The 24,106-nt window shown below is 47.4% G+C and overlaps 1 protein-coding gene across 1 annotated transcript in view; it reads right to left on the reverse strand.

Moving 5' to 3' along the window:
• Positions 1-24,106, reverse strand: part of LOC140430810 (olfactomedin-4-like) — an 81,464-nt gene that overhangs the window by 6,389 nt on the left and 50,969 nt on the right. Inside the window, exons 3-4 of the mRNA XM_072518523.1 lie at positions 7,206-7,373; positions 3,407-3,625 (exon numbers count right to left, since the gene is read on the reverse strand). Coding sequence (XP_072374624.1) covers positions 3,407-3,625; positions 7,206-7,304 — 318 coding nt within the window. The 5' untranslated portion in view covers positions 7,305-7,373. The remainder of the gene's footprint in view (positions 1-3,406; positions 3,626-7,205; positions 7,374-24,106) is intronic.

The following is a 24,106-nucleotide window of genomic DNA, read 5'->3' on the forward strand; positions in this document are numbered from 1 at the left end:
ACCGACAAAGGAGGACACATAAGAGAAGTCAGGCAATTAACAAGGAGAATGGATCAGAAATGCAACTGAAGAAAATAAATATGTTAGAAATATGAACGAGAAACAGAAGTGACTGTTATTGTAGACATCCACTGGCCTGAAAGACAATCTCCCTCAGCGCTTAAATTTTTACTGTACCGCATCATTGCACAGCAAAATAAAATTCTCAAGTAGCTTGAGTGTTCAACATGAAAAAAAAAGAAAATATATATATTTACAATGGCCTGGGACAGTGTACTAGGGTGGCAAGGTAGCACAGTGGTTAACACTGTTACTTCACAGCGCCAGAGTCCCAGGTTCGATTCCCGGCTTGGGTCACAGTCTGTGCGGAGTCTGCACGTTCTCCCTGTGTCTGTGTGTGTTTCATAGAATTTACAACACCGATACATTGAATTTACTGTGCAAAAGAAGGCCAAATGGCCCATCGAGTCTGCATCGGCCCTTGGAAAGAGCACCCCACTCAAGCCCAAACCTCCACCCTATCCCAATAACCCCATCTAACCATTAAGGGCAATTTAGAATGGTCAATCCACCTAACCTGCACATCTTTGGACTGTGGGAGGAAACTGGAGAACCCGGAGGAAACCCATGCAGACACGGGGAGAACGTGCAGACTCAGCAGACAGTGACCCAAGCCGGGAATCGAACCTGGGGCCCTGGCGCTTTGAAGCAACAGTGCTAACCACTGTGCTACCATGCCGCCCTCAGTTTCCTCCGGGTGCTCGGTTTCCTCCCACAAGTCCTGAAAGACGTGCTGGTAGGTAAATTGGACGTTCTGAATTCTCCCTCCGTGTACCCGAACAGGTGCCGGAATGTGGCGACTAGGGGCTTTTCACAGTAACTTCATTGCAGTGTTAATGTAAGCCTACTTGTGGCAATAAAAGATTATTTTTTAAAAAATTAATACATGAGGAGCAGGAAGCAGCTCACTTTCGCTAAGCTGGCTGAGGACTGCAGTTCACGCACGCTAAGAAAGTTCTCAATTACATTGAGACCCTCAGCAGGTGGCACTGGAAAATGTAACTCAGCTTTGATAGATGGATTTCAAAGACAATTGATCCATTTTATATCACAGAATTCCAAAAAACGATAGTTGAATATCTTTCCCTTTGGCTTGATGTTGGTTTTATTTCAGTAACAAAAGACGCAAGTGGAGAACTCTGAATGGGAGCTTGTGAAGAATAATTCACAACATGAAGTCAGTAGTTCACTTCTATGGGCTCAGGGGCAAGGTAACAAGCTGTTGGCCTCACATGATGAATGAATTGGGAGGTTGCATGACTCAAATGATTGAGTCAGTCAGACCAGAAGTAACTAAAACATGTACGTAGGTGTGCTTGATATTGTGTTGCGGGTTTTATAAATTCATGTTAATCGAACAATATTATATGCACCCAAGTGAGAGGAATACTTGGTACCGTTCCTGCTTCACCATCGAGTTAGCTCATAAGCTTTAACCATACCAGGAGTTCCAAGTGGAAACAAAATAATGTGGAATATAGCTGATAGTCACTGGATGTCGCATTTTAATGAAGGAGTGCTGGGAGGGATGCCACATTCTTTTAGAATGCCATCCAAAAAGTGTTCAACGTCAGGGCAAAGTGGGTAGACTAGACACCGAGCTTGGACAATTCAAATACTGAGTTAAGTCCAAAACTAATTCCAATGTGAAGTGAAACAAGATTCCCAACATCCACTTTGATATACAGTTAGATTCCAGCTCTGGATTTAGCGGCATTTATAATGTATTGTAGAGTGCATGTGAAGTGAAACTACTGTGGTTGTACTGGTAGTGTACACGTTGTGAATCACAGCTGTAGGAAAGGCCAAATCACCACTCCCATCTACTGGTGATGTTAAATGTGTAATTATTTTATGATTATAAGCTGTTAAACAAAGGCATCGTTTTCCATAGCTGGGGCGGTCAATTACGAGGCTTTCTGGGATACCTTTGTGGGAGGTGATGCAGACCCGGCCCTATTCTTTCTGGGAAAAATGGCCAAATAACAAGAGACACTGTAGCGTGATGGGAAATTTGGCCACGTAAGAAGATACTGAAGAAATCAAAGAGGTCTGGAGATTTTCTAGAAATGCAGTTTCTTCAACAGGGTGATGGACATCCCTAGCCTCAAAAGGAGAATGTTAGCAGCTATGCGATAAGGCAAAAGATAACAGCTATGTGACAAAGAAAGCAGGCGACTGGAGACATTGACCACATAACCTTTGGCGTCACGGAAATTGTTAATCTGGAAGCCGATTTATGGCATAATGGAGCAATTGAATCCTGTTCACTGGAACTGTGAAACACAACCTCAGCATTCAGAGAGTAATAAAACTGACATTATCGAACCTTCGAAAAGCTGGAAGAAATCATATAAAAAAGCGAGGATTCAAAGCTTCAACATCAAGATTCGAGGGAATAACCATCGCAGAAAGAGCACCCCAAGTCAAGGGCTCTATAAAGCATCCTTCCAGAATACCTGGCCAGCTGTTCTGATTGGGGTGACATTTGAGTTTGATTCATGAGTAGAGTAACAGTTATCACTTATCGAGTTAAATTCTGTGTGACACTTGAGTTAAAGATTGTGTCACACTTATTGAGTTAAAGATTGTGTGACTTTTTTTTAATTAAGGGTTAAGTATTAGTCTGTGTGACAATAACTGCAGAAGAGTCTTTGTGGTAGATTTGATTCGTACAAAGCAAGTTTGATTCAAAAATATATGTGTAAGTAGTTTGTGTGATGTGTCAGTTGTGACCCTCGTACAGGAGAGGCAACAGTCAGAAGGCCTCATCAGCCTGCTTTCCCATAGGAGGTCAGAGGCTTTGATTTTTACTGACAGACATGATCAGGACGGATGAGTAGGAAACCATTGTCGGTCATCATAAAACCCATCTGGTTCACTAATGTCCTTTAGGGAAGAAAATATTCCATCCTTATGGTCTGACCTACATGTGACTCCACATCCACAGCCTTGTAGTTGACTCTTGAATTGCCCTCTGAAATGGCCACGCAAGCCATTCAGTTCAAGGGTGAGTAGGGATGGGCAAGCCAGCAACACACACATCCCATACATAATTTTTTTTAAATTCACAGTAGATTCCTTCTTCCCTAGTGAACCTTTGCCCATTTGAAAGTTGACTAAGAAGAAATGGCATCAGGTTGAAATGGAGTGACTTCAGTCTGATAAATGGAGTCGACCTAATTTGATCCAGTCCCATGCCACATTCTGGCTAGGTGAGGAAGGGTGGGGGGAGCACTAAAATCAAAGCCATGGTCTGGACCATCTCAAGTCAAGTTCAGTGATCACAGTATTCACATGTGGCAATGTTACGATAAATACTTCAAACAAATACAATTCATCTCACCTCGTCGGAGACCTTGCGAAGTAAGTCGGTGTTTGATGAAGGAACACTCTGCACCTTTGCAATCTTTGACCTCAGCTGTTTCAGCTCCCGGCGGAGAACCCAAAAGTTGAGTGGATGGTACAGTTTCTGTTTGTACATTGCCTCAAACGGTTGCAGCTGAGAAGTAAAGTTTTGTAACTTTGCTCGGAACTCTGGAATCTTGTACTCAGCAAAGGTTGCCTTGAAATGTACAACATCATGTTAAAATACAAAGAACCAAGTCAAATAAACTATGACTACCAGTCCAGGGGATTTGTGGGCAGCAGGTGGAGGGGGGTGAGTTGGAAACACTACAGAGCCTGTGGGCACAGGCAGGACTCAAAGTGGGGATTTAAATGATATGGAAGACGACTGCTGTAGAAAGGGAGATAAATCTCTGTATGGGGAGAATGGTACAATTAGGATGTGCCCAATATCTGTAGGGAGCTCTTGCTTCCTCCTTCAACAACTGCCTCCGTTTTCCCTGAGCTTTCCCCCATCGTCCCATGAAGATGATGGCTCATAAACTTTGCCCTTTTGGGCAACACTTTGTTACCTCCGCCAGCCTCCCCGTGAGCCCAGGTGAGTGTTCAGTTGTTTCTTCTCTCAGACGATCATGAAACTGTGGACTTCTTAACCTCAGAGAACTGCAAAGGTTGGTTCATTAAACATGTTCAAAGCTGAGATAGACACCTTTTTAATCAGTAAGAACATCAAAGCTTTTGGGTATAAGGCGCGGAAAGTGGAATTGAGAATCATCATATCAGATCAGTTATGATGTCATTAAATTGCGGAGCAGACTTAATGTGTCAAATAGCCTACTCCTGGACATTGATGTCTACGTATGTGATCTAACCAAATTATGAGGGGCATAGACAGAGTGGTAGTCAGAGGCTTTTCCCCAGGGTAGAGGGGTCAATTACTAGGGGGCATGGGTTTAAGGTGCGAGGGGCAAGGTTTGGAGTAGACGTACGAGGCAAGTTTTTTACACAGAGGGTAGTGGGTGCCTGGAATTCGCTGCCGGAGGAGGTGGTGGAAGCAGGGACGATAGTGACATTTAAGGGGCATCTTGACAAATACATGAATAGGATGGGAATAGAGGGATACGGACCCAGGAAGTGTAGAAGATTGTAGTTTAGTCGGGCAGCATGGTCGGCACGGGCTTGGAGGGCCGAAGGGCCTGTTCCTGTGCTGTACTTTTCTTTGTTCTTTGTTCCTCCTAGGACAGCACAGTGGTTAGCACTGCTGCTTCACAGTGCCAAGGACACGGGTTCAATTCTGGCCACTGTTTGTGTGGAGTTTGCACGTTCTCCCCATGTCTGTGTGGGTTTCCTCTGGGTGCTCTGGTTCCCTCTCACAGTCCAAAGATGTGCAGACTAGGTGCATTGGCCATTCTAAATTGTCCCTTAGTGTCCAGAAAGGTTAGGGTTATGGGTTGCGGTTAGGTAGGGTGCTCTTTCAGACAGTTGGTGTAGACTCAATGGGCCAAATGGCCTCCTTCTGCACGTTTTTAAAAATTCATTCATGAGATGTGGGCATCGCTGGCTGGGCCAGCATTTATTACCTTGAGGGCAGTTAAGAGTCAAGCACATTGCTGTGATCTGGAGTCACATGTAGGCCAGACCAGGTAAGGAAGGCAGATTTTCTTCCCCAAAGGGCATTAGTGAACCAATTAGAATTTTAATTCCAGATTTTTATTGAATTCTAATTCCATCAAGTGCCCAGGTGGGATTCAAACCCAGGTCCACAGAGCACTACCCTGGGTCTCTGGATTATCAGTCCAGTGACAATACCACTGCTTCCCCTATGTGGGGTTTCCTATCCTCACCCCACGTCTTTCCTACAGAAGTCAACGTACAGCAATCAGGACTGGGAACCTGGTCTTATATTTGTCCTTTACCTAACCTGCTATCATCACGGTCAACTGAAGCAACCTACAGCTGCCCTGACTCAGATTAGCTGACCTGACACACAGAAAGATTCAAAGATGGATCATATCATCACATTTGCTCGGTATCACCTCAAGAGGTGGGATTTGACCTATCATCAATGTACCCACCAACCAGTGGCTGAATTTCAATGGCTGGGAAGAGAGCATCAGTCGACAGATTTTGAAGGGAGGACAGACAGGTGTACTAGAGTTGGAGCCAACCACCAAATGTCACAATCTCTTTATGTTTGAAAGTCGATAAAACAGAGGGACAATCCATAATCAATAATCTGTATCAATCAGAAAATATGAAAATCACACCAAAAAGATCCAACTGAACAATACATATAGCAACTAGCTTATAATTAAGCATACCTGCAAGAAAGGTAACAAATATTCTGTGCAGGACATTAAACCAATTGTCCTTCTGTACCCCCTGCTGAATATAAAAGATCCTTTGCCACTTTTTGAAGGAGAGTGGGGAATGTTGCTTCCTGGACTGCATTTATTTATCAGCCAGCATCACTAAAACAGATTATCTGTTCTTTCATCACATTGCTATTTGTGGTACAGTACCGGCTGTAGTTATTCATGAAGGCCCCGCCATCTCAACTTTGCCCCTCGCCTCAGGTGTGGTAATCCTCAGGTTAAATCACCACCAGTCAGCTCTCCCCCCTCAAAGGGGAAATCAGTCTATGGTCATCTGGGACAGCAAGGTTTCCTTCACTGCAACAGTGATTTTTAAAGGTATTTTATTGATTGTATTCTTTGGGATGTCCTGAGGCCACGAATGGCGGTATACAAACACACGTCATTCTTTTTTTATAAGGAGATGTTCAACAATGTTTCAGTTAATGGTTGTTGTCTGCATCCCCCTTATTTGATGAATGGATAGTGATGTCTACAGATGTGATCTAACCAAATTGCAACAGAGTCCCGTGCTGAGCGCATTTAGCCGGGTGTTTCCCGGCTCTCACAGCGGCGAGAAAGACCATGCTATCTGGCAGAAATTTGTTGCAATCCAGGGCCTCAGCGGGGAATGCACCGCCCCCATACTTAGTCCCACACCTGCACTGACGAGCTCCGCTCGCCAGAACTTCTCAGTGCAGGAAGAAATCGGGACGCCATTTTTAAATAACGTCCTGATCTCTCGACACCCCAACGCGACCCTGAACCCCCAACACATCTACAAGGGGTTCCTCAGCCCCCCCCCCCCCCACCTGCTGCCTACTCGCATAGGCAAAGCACCCCCAGGCCCGATACCCAGCATAGAACAAATGTCAGCCTGACACCTTGGCACTGCCAGTCTGGTACCTTAGCAGTATCAGGTTAGCAACCAGGTGGCACTGGCAGGGTGCTAGGCTGGCACTACTGGTGGGCAACAGCAGTGCCAGAGTGCCACCACCTGGAGGTTTCCGATCCCCTGGGAGACCCCCCTGGAGGCCTCCGATCCCCTGGGAGACTTTTCTGCTTGGCTCTGAGGTGAAGGGGTTATATCCCAAAGCTTCAGCAGATCAGGTGAGTGCATATTATAGTGAGATTAGCTGTCTAACTCTAATATGCAGATTTGCCAAATACTGATCCCACCCACAATGGGTGGGATTCAGATCACAACGTCTCGTGAGATTGCGTTAGATCTCGTGAGGCATGGCGAGCCGAGTAAATCCCAAAAGAGGGACTTCCTGGGCGCTCGGCCACAGTCGCACCCTACTTCTCCCTCTCTGGATGAATATGTTTCAGCGTCTGTATCACCGATTCTATGTGAATGAGTGTCAGATCGGTGTTGCCCTCTCTGAGTGGCATAATATTGGTCTGTGTAGGATGCCAATGTCTGCATTTATATTTGCTCACCTCTAACTTCTGCTCTTCCAGAGATTTGGTGCAGTTGTTTGACAGATCTTGTAACTGTTCAAATTTTTCGACTGGAAATTCCCATTCAGAAAATTGCATTTTGCAGACACACCGATTCCCATTTTCGAGCACTCCATGAACTCCCTGAACTCCCTGATATTCTGCTTCCTGCAAAGCACACAGTGGTCAGTTCCTAATAAAGTGCATGGATTCCCCTTCACAACATCGCAGTAGTAGTGATGAAAATTGTAGGGGCAAATTCAAAGTATGACATTAACCATTGAGAAACGGACTCCCTGGACTAAACAGGCCAATAGATAGTAACAGTCTGACTCAAGTGTCACATTGGGCAAGATTTTAAATTATTGACACACAGGGAGCAGTGGAGATCTGGCAATTTACAAGAATCCCGGAAGACAGTGCACCTTGTCAGTCAATGGCTTTTTTAAAAAGTAATTATATTAAAGATTTTTCATTATAAACACAATAATATGAAACAGATAATACAAATTATATAATGCAAGAAGAACACAATAAACAAGGGGAGGGAGGAAGAGGAGGGGAGGCTAGAGGAGGGGAGGGGGAGGAAAGAAGAGGGGAGGTGGAGGATAGAGGAGGCGAGGGGGAAGGAAAGAGACGGAGACGGGGAAGGGGAAGAGGAGGGAAGGGGGGGGGGGGGGAGAATGGGCGAGAGCAGAGGAAAAGACGAGGACAGAAGAGGAGTCAGAGGAGTGAAGAGAAGGGATAGAGGATGAGGCGAGATGGCTGAGGGGAAGAGAAGGACAGAGTGTGAGGGGGAGGACAGAGAGTGTGAGGGAGGACAGAGGGGGTATCGCCCGCGGGACCTGAGATTGTAATAATGCGCTTAATTGTTAGATTATTTCTAACAAACGAGATGAACAGGACTCGCCGCTACTCCGGGATACTCACAGCAAAAAGCAGGGTGCTGGAAGTTAGAAGCAACGCGGCAAAAGTCATAGTTACAGCAATCTCGGGAGGTACACTGCAGCCCGCGGGGAGATATTTATTTAATATGTGGAGAGGGGAGGGGAATAAAAGGGGAGTGGAGATGGTGAGGGCGGAAGGCAAAAGGGAGGAGATCTGCGTAGGGGAGGGGACTTAACGGTAAAGGAACCAGAGATTGGGGAAGAACAACGTAGAGAGGTAGAATGAGGAGGCGATTGTTGGGACAAAGAGATGGAGCCTGAAGAGTAGAATTGGAGGAGGGTGAATGTCAGTGAGGGGAGTGGGAGAACTGGAAAGATTGCAAAGGAGATTGAAGGGGACAAATCTGGAGAGATTAATGAGGGGGGACGACAGAGGGCAGACAGGAGCAACTAGGAAAGATAATGGTTTGAGGAGAGGAGACAAGAGAGGAGGTAACTGGGGAGTTACAGGAATTTACAGTTAAGGAGGAGGTATTAGAAAGACTATCTTTACTTATAATTAACCGGATGAGATGCGTTGGAGGTTGGGGTGGCACAGTGCTTAGCACTGCTGCCTCACAACGCCAGGGACTCAGGTTCAATTCTGATCTCGGTTGACTGTGTGGAGTTTGCACTTTCTCCCCGTGTCTGCGTGGGTTTCCTCCGGGTGCTCTGGTTTCCTCCCATAGTCCAAAGATGTGCCGGTTAGGTGGATTGGCCATGCTAAATTACCCCTTAGGAGGCTATTCAGCCCATTGAGTCTGTGCCAACCCTCTGTCAGAGCACCCTACCTAGCCCAAACCCCTGCCATAACCCCACCTAGCCTTTTGGACACTAAGGGGCAATTTATCGTGGCCAATCCACCTAACCTGTACATCTTTGGACTGTGGGAGGATGACTGTGTTTGGTGCCAGATGACTGGAGAATTGTGGACGTTACAGCCTTGTTCAAAAGGGGTGCATGAATAAAACCAGCAACGACAGACCAGTCAGCTTGGCTACAGTGATAGAGTAATCTCTGGAAACTATAGTTCGGGACAAAATCAATTGTCTTTGAGACACGTTCAGAATAACTAAGGAAAGCCAGCATGGATCCATTAAGGGAATATCATGTTTGACACTTGCTGGGTTTTTTTGAACTGGTAACAGGGAAGGTTAATAAGGGCAATGCTTGGGCAGCACGGTGGCACAGTGGTTAGCACTGCTGCCTCACGGCGCCGAGGTCCCAGGTTTGATCCCGATTCTGGATTATTGTCCGTGTGGAGTTTGCACATTCTCCCCGTGTTTGCGTGGATTTTGCCCCCACAACCCATAAATGTGCGGGGTAGGTGAATTGGTTCCGCTAAATTGCCCCTTAATTGGAAAAAATGAATTGGGTACTCGAAATATTTTTAAAAACAGAGAAAAAATAAGGGCAGTGCTGTTGATAGAATCATCATAGAATCTACAGTGCAGAAGGAGGCCATTTGGTCCATCGCTCTGCACTGGCCCTTGGAAAGAGCATCTAACTTAAGCCCATGCATGGTTTGAAAACTTGCAGATGATATGAAGATGAAACCTTGTCAACTGTGCTGAGGAGAGTTTTAAACTTCAAAAAGACATATTCGCATTGGTGGATTGGCAGAGAAGTGGCAGATAAAGTTCAATGCAGAGAAGTGTGAGGTGATTCATTTTAGCAAGAAGAATATTCAGAGACAGAATAAAATAGAGGGGAAAATTCTAAAGGAGGTGCAGGAACAGAGGCACCTCAGTGCACATGTAGATATGTCATTGAAGATGGCAGGGCATATTGAGGGAATAGTTGATAAAGCATATGGTATCCTAGGTGTTAATAGGGACATTGAGTACAAGAACAAGGTGGTCCTGTTGAACTTGTATGAGACACAAGTTAGATCTCATCTGGAGAACTGTGTCTAGTTCTGGGCACCATACTTGAGGAAGGATGTGAAGGCAAAGGATAGAGTATGAAGAAGATCCACAAGAATGACTACAGGGATAAATGAATGAAACTGAGAGGATAGATTGGAGAGATTGGGACTGTTTCCCTTGGAGAAAAGAAGGCTGAGAGGAGACATAATACAGGTATTCAAGATCCTGAGGAGATCTTGAGGAAAATGTAATACAAGTGAGTCAATCTCGCCTTCCAGGTTGTGGAAAGCCCTTAAGATGGTTCTCAGGAGGGAGATTATCTTCTACAAAGTGCACATGATGAAGACTGAGAGGGTAGAGCAGCAGAGGCTTGTGCACTCTATTCTTGAGGCGGACCACCGGTACTCACTTGCCCCAACCCTGGAGGTATTGGCAAGTAGGAAAAAGATACAAGCACAATTCAAACTATTGTAAGCACTCAGCGGTGGGCTAGCTGCGAGGGGTATGCTTTATGAATACGGGGAGAAAGCCAGTCGCCTCTTAGCTCACCAGCTGAAGCGACAGGTGGCTTCCTGGGAGATTGTACAGGTACGTACTTGAGCGGCAGCCTGGTTTCCCCCCCCTTCCTCAAGTAAATGTGGTTTTTGAATCGTTCTATCGTGGTCTGTATAGGTTGAAGCCTTCGACTGAGGGATCGGTCATGACTGAGTTTTCCAACAGCTTATCCAGCCCAGCTCTGGAGGGAGAGAGCAGCAAAGAGTTGGAATCTCCATTGGGCCCAGAGAAAATCATCAAATGCATTGGGTTGATGCAGATGGGTAAAGTCCCTGGCCCGGTTGGCTTTCCCATTAAATTTTATGAGAAGTTTGCAGAGCAGTTGTATCAAGTGCATGGGGTCAGCTGTAAGTTATCCCAAAGTTCCCTTCTTAGTCCATTACTGTTCCTCTTCTATGCTGCCATACAGCAACATTATCCATAACCTTGAGCTCCACTTCCATATGAATGGGACTCAGCCTTTCCTGTCCACCATCCTCAACTGGAAAAACTGTTCGTGTGATTTTCAACAAGCCATGGCTGCGTTAGAAATTTGTTATGCTCAACATGAGCTTCTGTACAGCTTCTGCCAGAAACCTTGCACCATAGCTATTGATTCCACCCCCTTGTTTAGGCTGAACCTATTCGTGCCAAACCCTGGTACCTTGTTTGATGCTGAGCTGAGTTTCACACCTTCATCTGATTGATCGGCAAGCCCAATCATTTCCATTTCAATGATCAGCCTCACTGATATTGAGATTATGAAACACACTTTTCTACCATTCATCCTTAACTTCTCCAATAATCTGTTCAACAACCTCCTGTTCTCTGACTTATTCAAATTGGGCATGGATGCAGAATCCATTACATTTGGCTGGAGCCCCAATCGTACTCTATATAAAGTTTTGTTGCCAATAATGCTCACCTTAACTTTAATCCGCAGTTCTACAGCTCATTGCTTTCAGCACTTGGATTTAAAATTGCTATCTTCATTCCTGCCTAATCACTCCCAGTCCTGTGTCCCATCTCTCGCTCCTCTGGTTCTGTCCCACTGTGCATTTACCTTCACTCCACCATGAGTGCCAGAGTCTGCCACCAACATGCCTCTACATTCTGAATCTCTTTCTAAATCGTTATGTGACATCACCATCAAGAGTGGCACGGTAGCACAATGGTTAGCACAGTTGCTTCACTGCTCCAGGGTCCCAGGTTCAATTCCAAGCTTGGGTCATTGTCTGTGCGGAGTCTTCACATTCTCCCCGTGTCTGCGTAGGTTTCCTCCGAGTGCTCCGGTTTCCTCCCACAGTCCAAAGATGTGCAGGTTAGGTGGATTGACCATGCTAAATCGCCCTTAGTGTTCAAAAAGGTTTGGTGGGGTTACTGGGTTACAGGAATAGGGTGGAGGTGTGGGCTTGGGTGGGGTGTTCTTTCCAAGGGCTGGTGCAGACTCGATGGGCTGAATGGCCTCCTTCTGCACTGTAAATTTTATGATTCTATGATTTTAAGAGCCTTCTCAAAACTGATGTTTTCCAATTCAATTACCTTCATTAGCACCCCTAACTCTGCCCAACTGGTGAGCACTTTGAGACAATTCACTCCATAAAATGTGGTTTATAAGTATTGTGGCATAAAGAATGTGAGATATCAAGAAGATGCAAGACATGAATATGTACACGGTAATTAGAAAATAGTGAAGACGGACTTCCGGGTGCGGCGATGACCAGCTAAGTCGCACGTTTCGGCAGCTCCCGGTGGAACGGACTTTTGGGCTCTTAATAGGAGCCCCAACGGCAATTTAAACGGCCAAAAACACTGTGCGGTAAACCAGAAGGGAATCCCCCCGGACACGCATGGATAAGGGAGAGGATAGCGGCCGGATTGCGGAGGATCCTCTGGAGCAGCGGCAAGGAAGGCAAGCTCAAAGCAAGATGGCGTCGGAAGGTGGCCGTTTGTTATGGGGCCCGGACCAACAAGAGTTCCTGTGGCGCTGTGTGGAAGAGCTGAAAAAGGAGTTGAAGAAGGAGCTGTTGGTCCCGATATTACAGGCAATTGAAGGGCTAAAGGAGGAGCAGAAGACCCAAGAGCAGGAGCTTCGGGTCGTGAAGGCAAAGGCTGCTGAAAATGAAGACGAAATACAGGGCCTGGTGGTGAAGACAGAGACGCACGAGGCACAGCACAAAAGGTGTGTGGAAAGGCTGGAAGTGTTGGAGAATAATTCGAGGAGGAAGAATTTAAGGGTTCTGGGTCTTCCCGAAGGCGCAGAAGGGGCGGACGTCGGGACATATGTGAGCACGATGCTTCACTCGCTAATGGAATCAGAGGCCCCGACGGGCCCTTTGGAGGTGGAGGGAGCTTATCGAGATTTGGCGCGAAGACCGAGGGCTGGAGAAATACCTCGAGCTATAGTGGTGAGGCTTCTCCGCTATAATGACAGGGAGACGGTCCTCAGATGGGCGAAGAAAACTCGGAGCTGTAGGTGGGAGAACGCGGTGATCCGCGTATACCAGGATTGGAGTGCGGAGGTGGCGAGAAGGAGGGCAAGTTTTAATCGGGCTAAGGCGGTTCTTCACAAAAAGAAGATCCAGTTTGGAATGTTACAACCGGCGAGATTGTGGGTCACGCACCAAGGGAAGCACCACTACTTTGAGACAGCAGAAGAGGCGTGGACATTCATTGTGGACGAGAAGCTGGAATAGTCTGGCGAGAGAAAGAACTTTTGGGACAAAGTGGTGGGGTGATTATGTGGGGCGAGGAAAAAGGGGGGGGGGATGATTTTTCAATTTGTTAATCTTGCGATCCTGTAACTTTTCTCTCTTCCCCATGTTGGGCGCGGGGGGGGGGAGTATGAGGAACTGTGGGCGCCGGTCATTAGGGGTGGGGCTGAGTGGAAAACGCGGGCTTTGTTCCCGCGCTATGGTAATTATGGCGGGAACAGGGATGCAGGAAGGAGGGGGCCTCGCACAGTGGGGGCCGAGGACAAGGGGGGAAGCCGAGGTCAGCCAGAGTTCGCTGACTTCTGGGAGCAACATGGGGGGTGCAACTACGCTAGAAAGGGATCTAGCGGAGGGGGGGGGGTTAACTGGGTTGCTGCTGCTAAGGAGAAGGGGGAGCTGTTATGGGATGGGGTGGTCGAGGGGGGAGGGCGCCGTCGGGGGGATACACGGATACGTGGGAACCGGGTGAGGAGCTGGGTTAAAAAAGGGGATGGCTAGTCGACAAGGGGGGGAGTAAAGAGCCTCCCAACCCGGCTGATCACGTGGAACGTGAGAGGGCTGAACGGGCCGATTAAAAGGGCACGGGTACTCGCACACCTAAAGAAATTAAAGGCAGATGTGGTTATGTTGCAGGAGACGCATCTGAAACTGATAGACCAGGTCAGACTACGTAAAGGATGGGTGGGGCAGGTGTTTCATTCGGGTTTGGATGCAAAGAACAGGGGGGTGGCTATCTTAGTGGGGAAACGGGTACTGTTTGAGGCAAAGACCATAGTGGCGGATAGTGGGGGTAGATATGTGATGGTGAGTGGCAGATCGCAAGGGGAGGCGGTGGTTCTGGTGAAAGTACATGCCCCGAACTGGAATGATGCAAATTTTATGAGGCGTATGTTGGGACGTATCCCGGACCTGGAGGCGGGAAAGTTGGTAATGGGGGAGACTTCAATACGGTGCTTGATCCAGGGCTGGACCGATCGAGGTCCAGGACCGTGAGGAGGCCGGCAGCGGCCAGGGTGCTCAAGGACTTCATGGAGCAGATGGGAGGGGTAGACCCCTGGAGATTTATTAGCCCTAGGAGTAAGGAGTTCTCATTTTTCTCCCATGTCCACAAAGTATACTCACGGATAGACTTCTTTGTCTTGGGAAGGGCACTGATTCCGAAGGTGACAGGGATGGAATATACGGCCATAGCTATTTCGGACCACGCTCCACATTGGGTAGACCTGGAGGTAGGAGAGAAAAAAGAACAGCACCCACTCTGGAGAATGGATATGGGCTTATTGGCGGATGAGGGGGTATGTTTAAGGGTGAGGGGGTGCATCGAAAGGTACTTGGAGCTTAATGACAATGGAGAGGTTCAGGTGGGAGTGGTCTGGGAGGCGTTGAAGGCGGTGGTCAGAGGGGAACTGATATCCATAAGGGCACATAAAGGGAAGCAAGAGGGTAAAGAAAGGGAGCGATTGCTGAAAGAACTTTTGAGGGTGGACAGGCAATATGCGGAGGCACCGGAGGAGGGACTGTACAGGGAAAGACAAAGGCTACATGTGGAATTTGACCTGCTGACCACAGGTAAGGCAGAGGCACAGTGGAGGAGGGCGCAGGGTGTACAGTAAGAGTATGGAGAGAAGGCGAGTCGGCTACTGGCCCACCAATTGAGGAAGAGGGGAGCAGCGAGGGAGATAGGTGGGGTGAGAGATGAGGAGGGAGAGATGGAACGGGGAGCGGAGAGAGTGAACGGGGTGTTCAAGGCATTTTATGAGAGGTTATATAAGGCTCAGCCCCCGGAAGGGAAGGAGGGAATGATGTGTTTCTTGGATCAGCTGGAATTCCCTAAGGTGGAGGAGCAGGAGAGGGCGGGACTGGGAGCACAGATTGAGATGGAGGAGGTGGTAAAAGGGATTGGGAGCATGCAGGCGGGGAAGGCCCCGGGACCGGACGGATTCCCGGTGGAATTTTATAGGAAGTATATGGACTTACTGGCCCCGCTTTTGACGAAAACCTTTAATGAGGCTAGGGAAAGGGGGCAGCTGCCCCCGACTATGTCGGAGGCAATGATATCGCTCCTTTTGAAGAAGGAAAAAGACCCGCTGCAGTGTGGGTCCTACAGGCCCATTTCCCTTTTAAATGTAGATGCTAAGCTCCTGGCCAAGGTGATGGCGATGAGGATAGAGGACTGTGTCCCGGGGGTGGTCCACGAGGATCAAACCGGGTTCGTTAAGGGGAGACAGCTGAACACGAACATACGGAGGTTGCTAGGGGTAATGATGATGCCCCCACCAGAGGGGGAGGCGGAGATAGTGGTGGCGATGGACGCCGAGAAAGCATTCGACAGAGTGGAGTGGGATTATCTGTGGGAGGTGCTGAGGATTTTTGGTTTTGGAGAAGGGTTTATCGGATGGGTACAGCTGCTGTATAGGGCCCCGGTGGCGAGCGTGGTCACAAACAGACAGAGGTCTGATTACTTCCGTCTTCATAGAGGGACGAGGCAGGGGTGTCCCCTGTCTCCGTTACTGTTTGCATTGGTGATTGAGCCCCTGGCCATAGCACTGAGGGGCTCCAGGAAGTGGAGGGGAGTGCTCAGGGGATGATTTATTGCTGTATGTTGCGGACCCAGTGGAGGGGATGCCTGAGATAATGCAGACACTCAGGGAGTTTGGGGAATTTTCAGGGTACAAATTGAATATGGGTAAGAGTGAGTTGTTTGTGGTGCATTCGGGGGGCAGAGCAGGGGAATAGATGACTTACCGCTGAGGAAGGTAACAAGAGATTTCCGGTACTTAGGGATTCAGATAGCCAGGAGTTGGGGAACCTTACACCGGCTTAATTTAACAAGATTGGTGGAACAGATGGAGGAGGATTTTAAGAGATGGGACATGGTGCCCCTGTCACTGGTGGGTAGGGTGCAGGCGGTCAAAATGGTAGTCCTCCCGAGATTCCTCTTTGTGTTTCAGTGCCTTCTGGTGATGGTCAAAAAGGCTTTTTTCAAGAGAATTGAGAAAAGTGTCATGAGTTGTGTGTGGGCCGGGAAGACCCCGAGAGTGAGGAGGGGGTTCTTGCAGCGTAGCAGGGATAGGGGGGGGCTGGCACTACCGAGCCTAAGTGAATACTTCTGGGCCACCAATATCTCAATGATGTGTAAGTGGATGGGAGAAGGGGAGGGAGCGGCATGGAAGAGATTGGAGATGGCGTCCTGCAAGGGAACCAGCCTACAAGCAATGGTGACAGCGCGTTGCCGTTCTCCCCGAAGAAATACACCACAAGTCCAGTGGTGGTGGCAACACTAAAAATTTGGGGGCAGTGGAGACGACATAGGGGAAGGACGGGCGCCTCGGTGCGGTCCCCGATAAGAAATAACCATAGGTTTGTCCCGGGGAGAATGAATGGGGGATTTGGAGCATGGCAAAGAGCTGGGGTTGTGCAACTGAGAGATCTGTTCGTAGACGGGACGTTTGCGAGTCTGGGAGCGCTGACGGAAAAATATGGGTTGCCCCAAGGGAATGCATTTCGGTACATGCAACTGAGGGCTTTTGCGAGGCAACAGGTGAGGGAATTCCCGCAGCTCCCGACGCAGGAGGTTCAGGATAGAGTGATCTCAGGGACATGGGTGGGGGATGGTAGGGTGTCGGATATATACAGGGAAATGAGGGGGAGATCATGGTGGATGAGCTGAAGGGGAAATGGGAAGAAGAGCTGGGGGAAGAGATTGAGGAGGGGCTGTGGGCTGATGCCCTACGTAGGGTAAATTCGTCATCCTCGTGCGCCAGGCTAAGCCTGATACAATTCAAGGTTTTACACAGGGCGCATATGACCGGAGCACGGCTCAGTACATTTTTCGGGGTAGAGGATAGGTGTGGGAGATGCTCGAGAAGCCCAGCAAACCACACCCACATGTTTTGGTCATGTCCGGCACTACAGGGGTTCTGGGTGGGGGTGGCAAAGGTGCTTTCGAAGGTGGTGGGGGTCCAGGTCGAGCCAGGCTGGGGGTTGGCTATATTTGGGGTTGCAGAAGAGCCGGGAGTGCAGGAGGCGAAAGAGGCTGATGTCTTGGCCTTTGCATCCCTAGTAGCCCGGCGAAGGATATTGCTTATGTGGAAGGAAGCCAAACCCCCGGGCGTGGAGACCTGGATAAATGACATGGCAGGGTTTATAAAACTAGAATGGATAAAGTTCGCACTAAGGGGTTCGGCTCAAGGGTTCACCAGGCAGTGGCAACCGTTCATTGACTACCTCGCAGAACGATAAAGGAAATGGGAAGGTAACAGCAGCAACCCAGGGGGGAGGGGCGGGGCGGGTCCTCAGGGGTGTTTTTGTATAGATATTTGTATTAGGCTATGTATATTGGATTGTTTGATTTTATTTTTGGAGAGTTATTATTTTTGATATGGCAGTTGCCATTTAGTTTATATATTATTTATTTATTTGTTAAAAACGGCCACTGTTATTTGTACTGTTTTACTGTTGTAAAAAGGAAAACCTTTGTATTGTTTTGTTTGGCCAAAAAATTTGAATGAAATATATTTAAAAAAAAAAGAAAATAATGAAGACAGCTGGTGAAAGGGACATAAGGGAAAAAGGGAAGCATTCAGTTGCTGAGAAGTGTCGCATGGAAAATTGAAATTATGGATGCGGGTTAGAGCAAGAGAGATAGAAAAAGAAGAAATGCAGAAATAAATTGAGAGTAGCATTAGCGCAAGACTTCCAGAGGAGGAAATATACAAATGAAGGGAAGACATAGAGTGGTCAGAAGAAGACAGAAGGGAAAGAGTATGGAATAAAAAGATACATCGAAGGGCGATGAAAGAGAAAAGCTCTCCAATTTTCAGAAATTTCACATATGCATAAGAACATCCACATGTATAGTCATTAATATAACCTCAATCTGATTCACTGGGGCAGATTAAGCAAGAACTGGGAGAGTAGGTCAGGAAGTCAACTGATTACAAGGCAGGTTGGTTAATGAAAGTAGTGAGAAGTGAAATGCGGTAAAGAGGGTTGAGCAGACAATTACAGAGGGCAGCCCATGAATGTTGAAGGTTTTGTCACTAATGGTGGAGTGGAGAGAGGGAAGAACCCACGGCAAAACACAGTCAGAAGAGCAGAGAATGTGAGCTAGTACATGAAGAAAAGTATTAGAAAAATAAAGATAGTTCTAATGGATTTATATTTGTATTGGTAAATGTTAGAAATAAGGTATAGTTTTAAGTGGGTTTATTTTAGTGTTTCTGTGCCATGAAGGGTAACATCTATAGTTAGATTTGTGTCGAACAAGGTGTTTGTATGTGTGGGGATTGGGTTCAATTCCAACTGTTTGTAAACATTGCCCACATCAAAGAGGGGTCAGTGCAGTGAAATCATGTGCTTGAGTGATTGGAAGGCACTGAGTGCAGTTTCATCTCTTTGATGTGGGCAGTGGCAATGTTTACGAACATTGGGGTTTCATCACTTGGGCCACCTAAGCATGAAGGGATATGAATGGATCAAAGCAGCAAATGGTTTTTACAAGCTGTCAATCACAAACCACTACTCCAAAGCCATGAATGGATTGCAGACAGTGAATCTGTGGGAACCAGACAAGCACAGCCCCTCACCTTTGAGGAATGGACACAGGAGCTGCAAGGTAAGTGTTACAGCTATAATGCTTCCCATAGTCCCTGCCTGGACTGTTCTCTAGCTTCCAGACAGGTGTCTCGTTTCTGGGGGAGGGGGTTCCTTTAGACAGGGGTCCCTGGTAGGGATTCATCTATTACAGGGGTCCCTGGGAGGGGTCCCCTATTACATGGGTCCCTTGGAGGGGCCCTCCTATTACAGCGGCCCCTGGGAGGGGTCCCCTATTACAGGGGTCCCGGGGGGGTGGGAGGGACGGCCCAGGTAATCTGTTGGTGCGGGGGGAGGGGTCGTGGCTGATTTGCAGAGTGGGGTGGGGATGACCTTGAATAGTCTCTAACATTGTGGCCCTGGCATGGTGGCCTCATAGTGGGCCAAGGGAGCAACCGTTGGCCCACCACGAGGTCCACCACATCAGGTTCACATCTGTAGAGACCACAAGTGAACACCGCCCACATGATTCCCAGCTGCGGAGGCCGGAAAATCACGGGAGGGCGGAGCATAGGACGCCGCGCCCGCTAAATAAATGCAAAAAGATCATTACGACTCATTTGCATGTATATCCATGCTCCTGCTGGCGTGCCGCGTGAACCTCGTTCAAGCCGCCGTCAAGTGGTTGGAGCATATATTTTGCCCATACGCCCAATTCTCCGTCCCATCGGGGAGCGCATTCTAGGCGTCTCGGGGACAGAGAATCCTACCAATGGTCTTTTGAGCCAGGCTTCTATTCTGGGAACTTCCCGCCCAGTTAAATCAACTGGGATCATAAAAAAGGTCATGGAAGGAAGTCATGGAGAGAGCAGTTGTAGGTTGGGGAGACTAATAGGATATAGCTGGAACCAGCACGCAATAGGTAGTGGAGCTCCAAATGACTAGAGTTTAGGAAGCTCCAGAAGATGACAAAGACAGTGTTAAACTCAAGCCGCAAAGGCTACCCCTGCTTAGACCACCAGTCAAATTTATTGTGGTGGACCCTAATTTTTGTATTTAAAGAAGGACACTGCAAGCTTCAGGCAAGCATCCTTGATATTTGCTCAAAATTGCAGGTTAAAATAGAATCAGTTAATTCAGCATGATTTCTATTGGGCACGTAAGGTTAAATTCTCAGCAAACGATTCCAACAGTTGGCGGCACATCTGTTTCCTCATTTCTTCCTCCTTGACATCATCTTTCTAGAAATACCGGAGTTCCTCTTTATGCTGCTGCTTACAGTTCCTTTCAGAAACAAAGTTACATAAAATGTGGTTGACTGTGGTTTAACACTTTAGATCAGTGATAGGCAACCTAGGTGAGACTCAGTGGGCTGCAAGATTGAAATCAGGTTTGATCACTCACCACGACCCAATGGATAAGATTAAATATCTTTAATACATACCAAATAGTTTATAATAAGCTATAGAAAACATTTCATCATTTATATATTGATAGAACATCATCTTCAAATGGCAAAAACAAAATGAATATTTGCACTTTGGACACCCAGGGGGCACACGGCTCTCACAGTCAATGCTGTGAGCAATCAGCACGCACCTTACTACACGTGCCCTTGCTTTACGTGCGAATCACTTCAGTCAAACCGGTAGGAAAAAATACTACGCGGACGGAAATCAGCAGAATGTGGCATCGTTTATGCTTTTGCCCATCCATGGATGCCCTTGAGAAGGTTGCAATGAGCTGCCTTCTTGAACTGCTGCATGTTGCAAAATTCAAATTTAACCTTATTATTGAACTTGGAGGTTGGGAATGTTAAAAGATTTATAAAAAGAAATGCAAGCCCCTTACAGTCAGAAATGGAGGAATTCATAACGGGGAAGAAAGAAATGGCTGAGGAACTAAATTTGTACTTTGCTTCTGTCTTCACAAAGGAAGACATGAATAATGTACCGGAAGTTCTGAGAAACACAAGTTTTGGCGAGGAGCTGAAGGAAATTAGTATTAGTAGAGAAGTGGTTTTGGGGTAATTAATGGGATTGACGATGAATAAATCTCCAGGGCCTGATAATCGTCACCCCAGAGTACTTAAGGAAGAGGCCTTAGAAATAGTAGATCCATTGGTGGTCATTTTCTAAAGTACTATGGACCCTGGAATGGTTCCTACAGATTGGAGGGTAGCTAATATAACTCCACTATTCAAAAAGGGAGGTAGAGAGAAAACAGGGAACTATAGACCAGTGAGCCTAATATCGGTAGCAAAGAAGTTGCTCGAGCCATTATCAGGGATTTCATAGCACGGCATTCGGAAAGCAATGGTATAATCAGACAAGGTAAGAAGGCTTACAACACCAGGTTAGAGTCCAACAGGTTTGTTTCGAATCATTAGCTTTCGGAGTGCAGCTCCTTCCTCAGGTGAGGGCTGTCGATGTGAGTGATGTAGGTGCTGTGCTCTTGCAAGAAGACGACGAAGGAATAGAGCGGCCTATTGGATATTTTTCCAAGAAATTGAATGATCACCAGAGGAAGTATTCAACAATTGAAAAGGAGACTTTGAGCTTGGTGCTGACTTTGCAACATTTTAACATTTATGTTACCAGCAATTTGTCTGAAACAATTATATATACTGATCATAATCCATTGACATTTTTGGAGTGATTCAAGAATAAAAATGCTAGACTGTTTCGATGGAGTTTTTTGCTACAGCCATTTCATTTAAAAATTATACACTTGGCAGGATGAAAAAATGTGATAGCCGATGCTTTGTCACGAACGTGATGAAGAGAAACAGGTTCTATGGTGGAAGAAGAACTAAAATGGACTATTATTATCAATGTTTTTATTTTGTTTTAAAAATGTATGTTTATTGTCAATTGGTATTAATGGGCAAGTGAAAAGGCGAAAAATGAAACCATCTTTGAAGTTCTTGGCAGGAAGTGTCATGGGAGTGTCCCTTTAAGAAATGTTTTTGTCTTATCACATGGCTTCAGTGATGTCATTGTGTGGGTGGAGCTGGGCTGTGGCTCTGTGGGTTTTACTTTTGCTTTGTGTTTTGGACTGGTTTTGAACTGCACAGGTTGAAAGAAGTGTTTCTCTATCTTCATTTTAAAAGCTGTTTCCAGACTACTTCGTAATGTAAAAGAGATAATTGCTTATTGGAAGGAATTCAAACCTGCTGTTTGGGAAATGAAACAAGAGGGTCAATAACAAGTCTTATACCAGTAAGAATGCTGTGTGCTTTGAAAAGGGGTTTCTGGTTTTACTTGGATTTTATTATTGAATTGGAACAGTTAAGGGGGAATTCATTAAGGGTTATACATAGATTACTGTAGGTGTGTGGGGTCTTTATGTTTGCAGTTGATAAAATTCTTACTGACTTACTTTCTCAGAAGACTAAGGAAATTTGGCATGTCAGCTACGACCCTCACCAACTTCTACAGATGCACCATAGAAAGCATTCTTTCTAGTTGTATCACAGCTTGGTATGAAGCCTGCTCTGCCCAAGACCGCAGGAAACTACAAAAGGTCGTGAATGTAGCCCAGTCCATCACGCAAGCCAGCCTCCGATCCATTGACTCTATCTATAATTCCCGCTGCCTCAGGAAAGCAGCCAGCATAATTAAGGACCCCACGAACCCCGGACATATTCTCTTCCACCTTCTTCCGTCAGGAAAAAGATACCAAAGTCTGAGGTCACGTACCAACCGACTCAAGAACAGCTTTTTCCCTACTGCCATCAGACTTTTGAATGGACCTACCTCGTATTAAGTTGATCTTTTCTCTACACCTTGCTATAACTGTAACATTATAATCTGCAGTCTCTCCTTCCTTCCCTATGTACGGTATTCATTGTTTGTACAGCATGCAAGAAACAATACTTTTCACTGTATACTAATACATGTGACAATAATAAATCAAATCAAATCAAATCAAAATACTGTGTGTGTCTGTACTAATGTTAACTAAATTCGTAGAATAAAGCTTGTTTTTTGATTAAAATCACCTAAGAAGCCTGTTGAATAACACCTGAAAGGAAGGTTCTTGTGCTCATCCCAGCCAAATTCAATAAACAGTTGTTGGTCAGGTGAACTCCATAATATACTTTGGAGTTTTCCAGTCCCTGGCCCATAACAACAGTCCCAGACGAGATGGTTCACTCCCTGTGCTCCATGGCCGTGAGCATGTAGACCCTAGTCAGGACCAGAGCGGGCCGCCAGGACTGGCAGCGCCAGGTGGTGGGGGAGCCTCAGGGGATATCTCTGCTCGTACCCATGGAGTAGCCGGGGGCCATCAGGCACCCGGAGGGAGGAGGACGGATGCGATGGGCCCGTGCCAGTGAATCCTGCAGGGGAGGTTCTGGAATACTGCAGTACTTAGGAATCTTCCCCCTCCAACCCCTATAACTGGCACATCTGGTGGGCAGCGGGGAGAACAGGGTAGCACGCCACCTGGGACACCTGGGCCCATCCAGGCCCGGTCACCCCAGGTGATGGCCACCAATGAGGACCCAGGTTGCAGGACGGGAATCACAGCAGGCCACCTCCAATCCTGCTGGACCATTTGAGGAACCACCAGGACATAGCGTTAGAGCCCATAAGGCCAGAAAGTTAGACACCAGAAAAGTTGCCATGGGTGCAGGACACAGTTTAGTTGTAGGGACAATGGCATAAACCAGTATATATGTTGTCACATTGAACACCTGTTCACACTTTTATAACCTACCTCGGTGCTCTGTCCAATGGGTGTGAAGGGTGGGCTGGCCAAAGAGGAGGGGCGGGGGGCGAGAGGGGGAATGGGCGGACATCCTGGGTGGCCTGGGCTCCCCCCCCCCACCCTGACCGTCCCCACCACCGTCACACCAGGGATCTGATGGCACCATGTGATGGAATGGCCAACTCACATGCAGGGATCACCCAGGTGGATGGTGGAAAGTGCTCCCGTGGGCAGGAGTCTGACTTTGTCAAACGATGCGGAGCGCCAGAGCTCATCGCAGTGCGGGTTGTCATCGTCCTCCATCCCATGGACCATACGCGGTGTTATTGCCAACCCAGGGCCCCACCATGTAATGCGGCAGGTTTGTGTCATAGAGGGGATGCAGGCGGGGCGGGGGTGGCCGGGGTGGGGGGGGTGCGGAGGGGGTGTGGAAATTGGGTGCAGCATCCGGCACGTGGCCAATCCCCCCCACCCCCCGCCCCCAGTCGGTGAACCTGGAGGTGATCAGAACTTCCCATGTGTGATGATCCTGGGCACACATCATGCGGCCCACGTGCCTACCTGGACCCCATGTCCTGCCCACTCTCGCCCTCACCAGTATCCTCTTCATT

The sequence above is a fragment of the Scyliorhinus torazame genome, chromosome 10 (genome assembly GCF_047496885.1).
Source record: "Scyliorhinus torazame isolate Kashiwa2021f chromosome 10, sScyTor2.1, whole genome shotgun sequence".
NCBI lineage: Eukaryota > Metazoa > Chordata > Chondrichthyes > Carcharhiniformes > Scyliorhinidae > Scyliorhinus > Scyliorhinus torazame.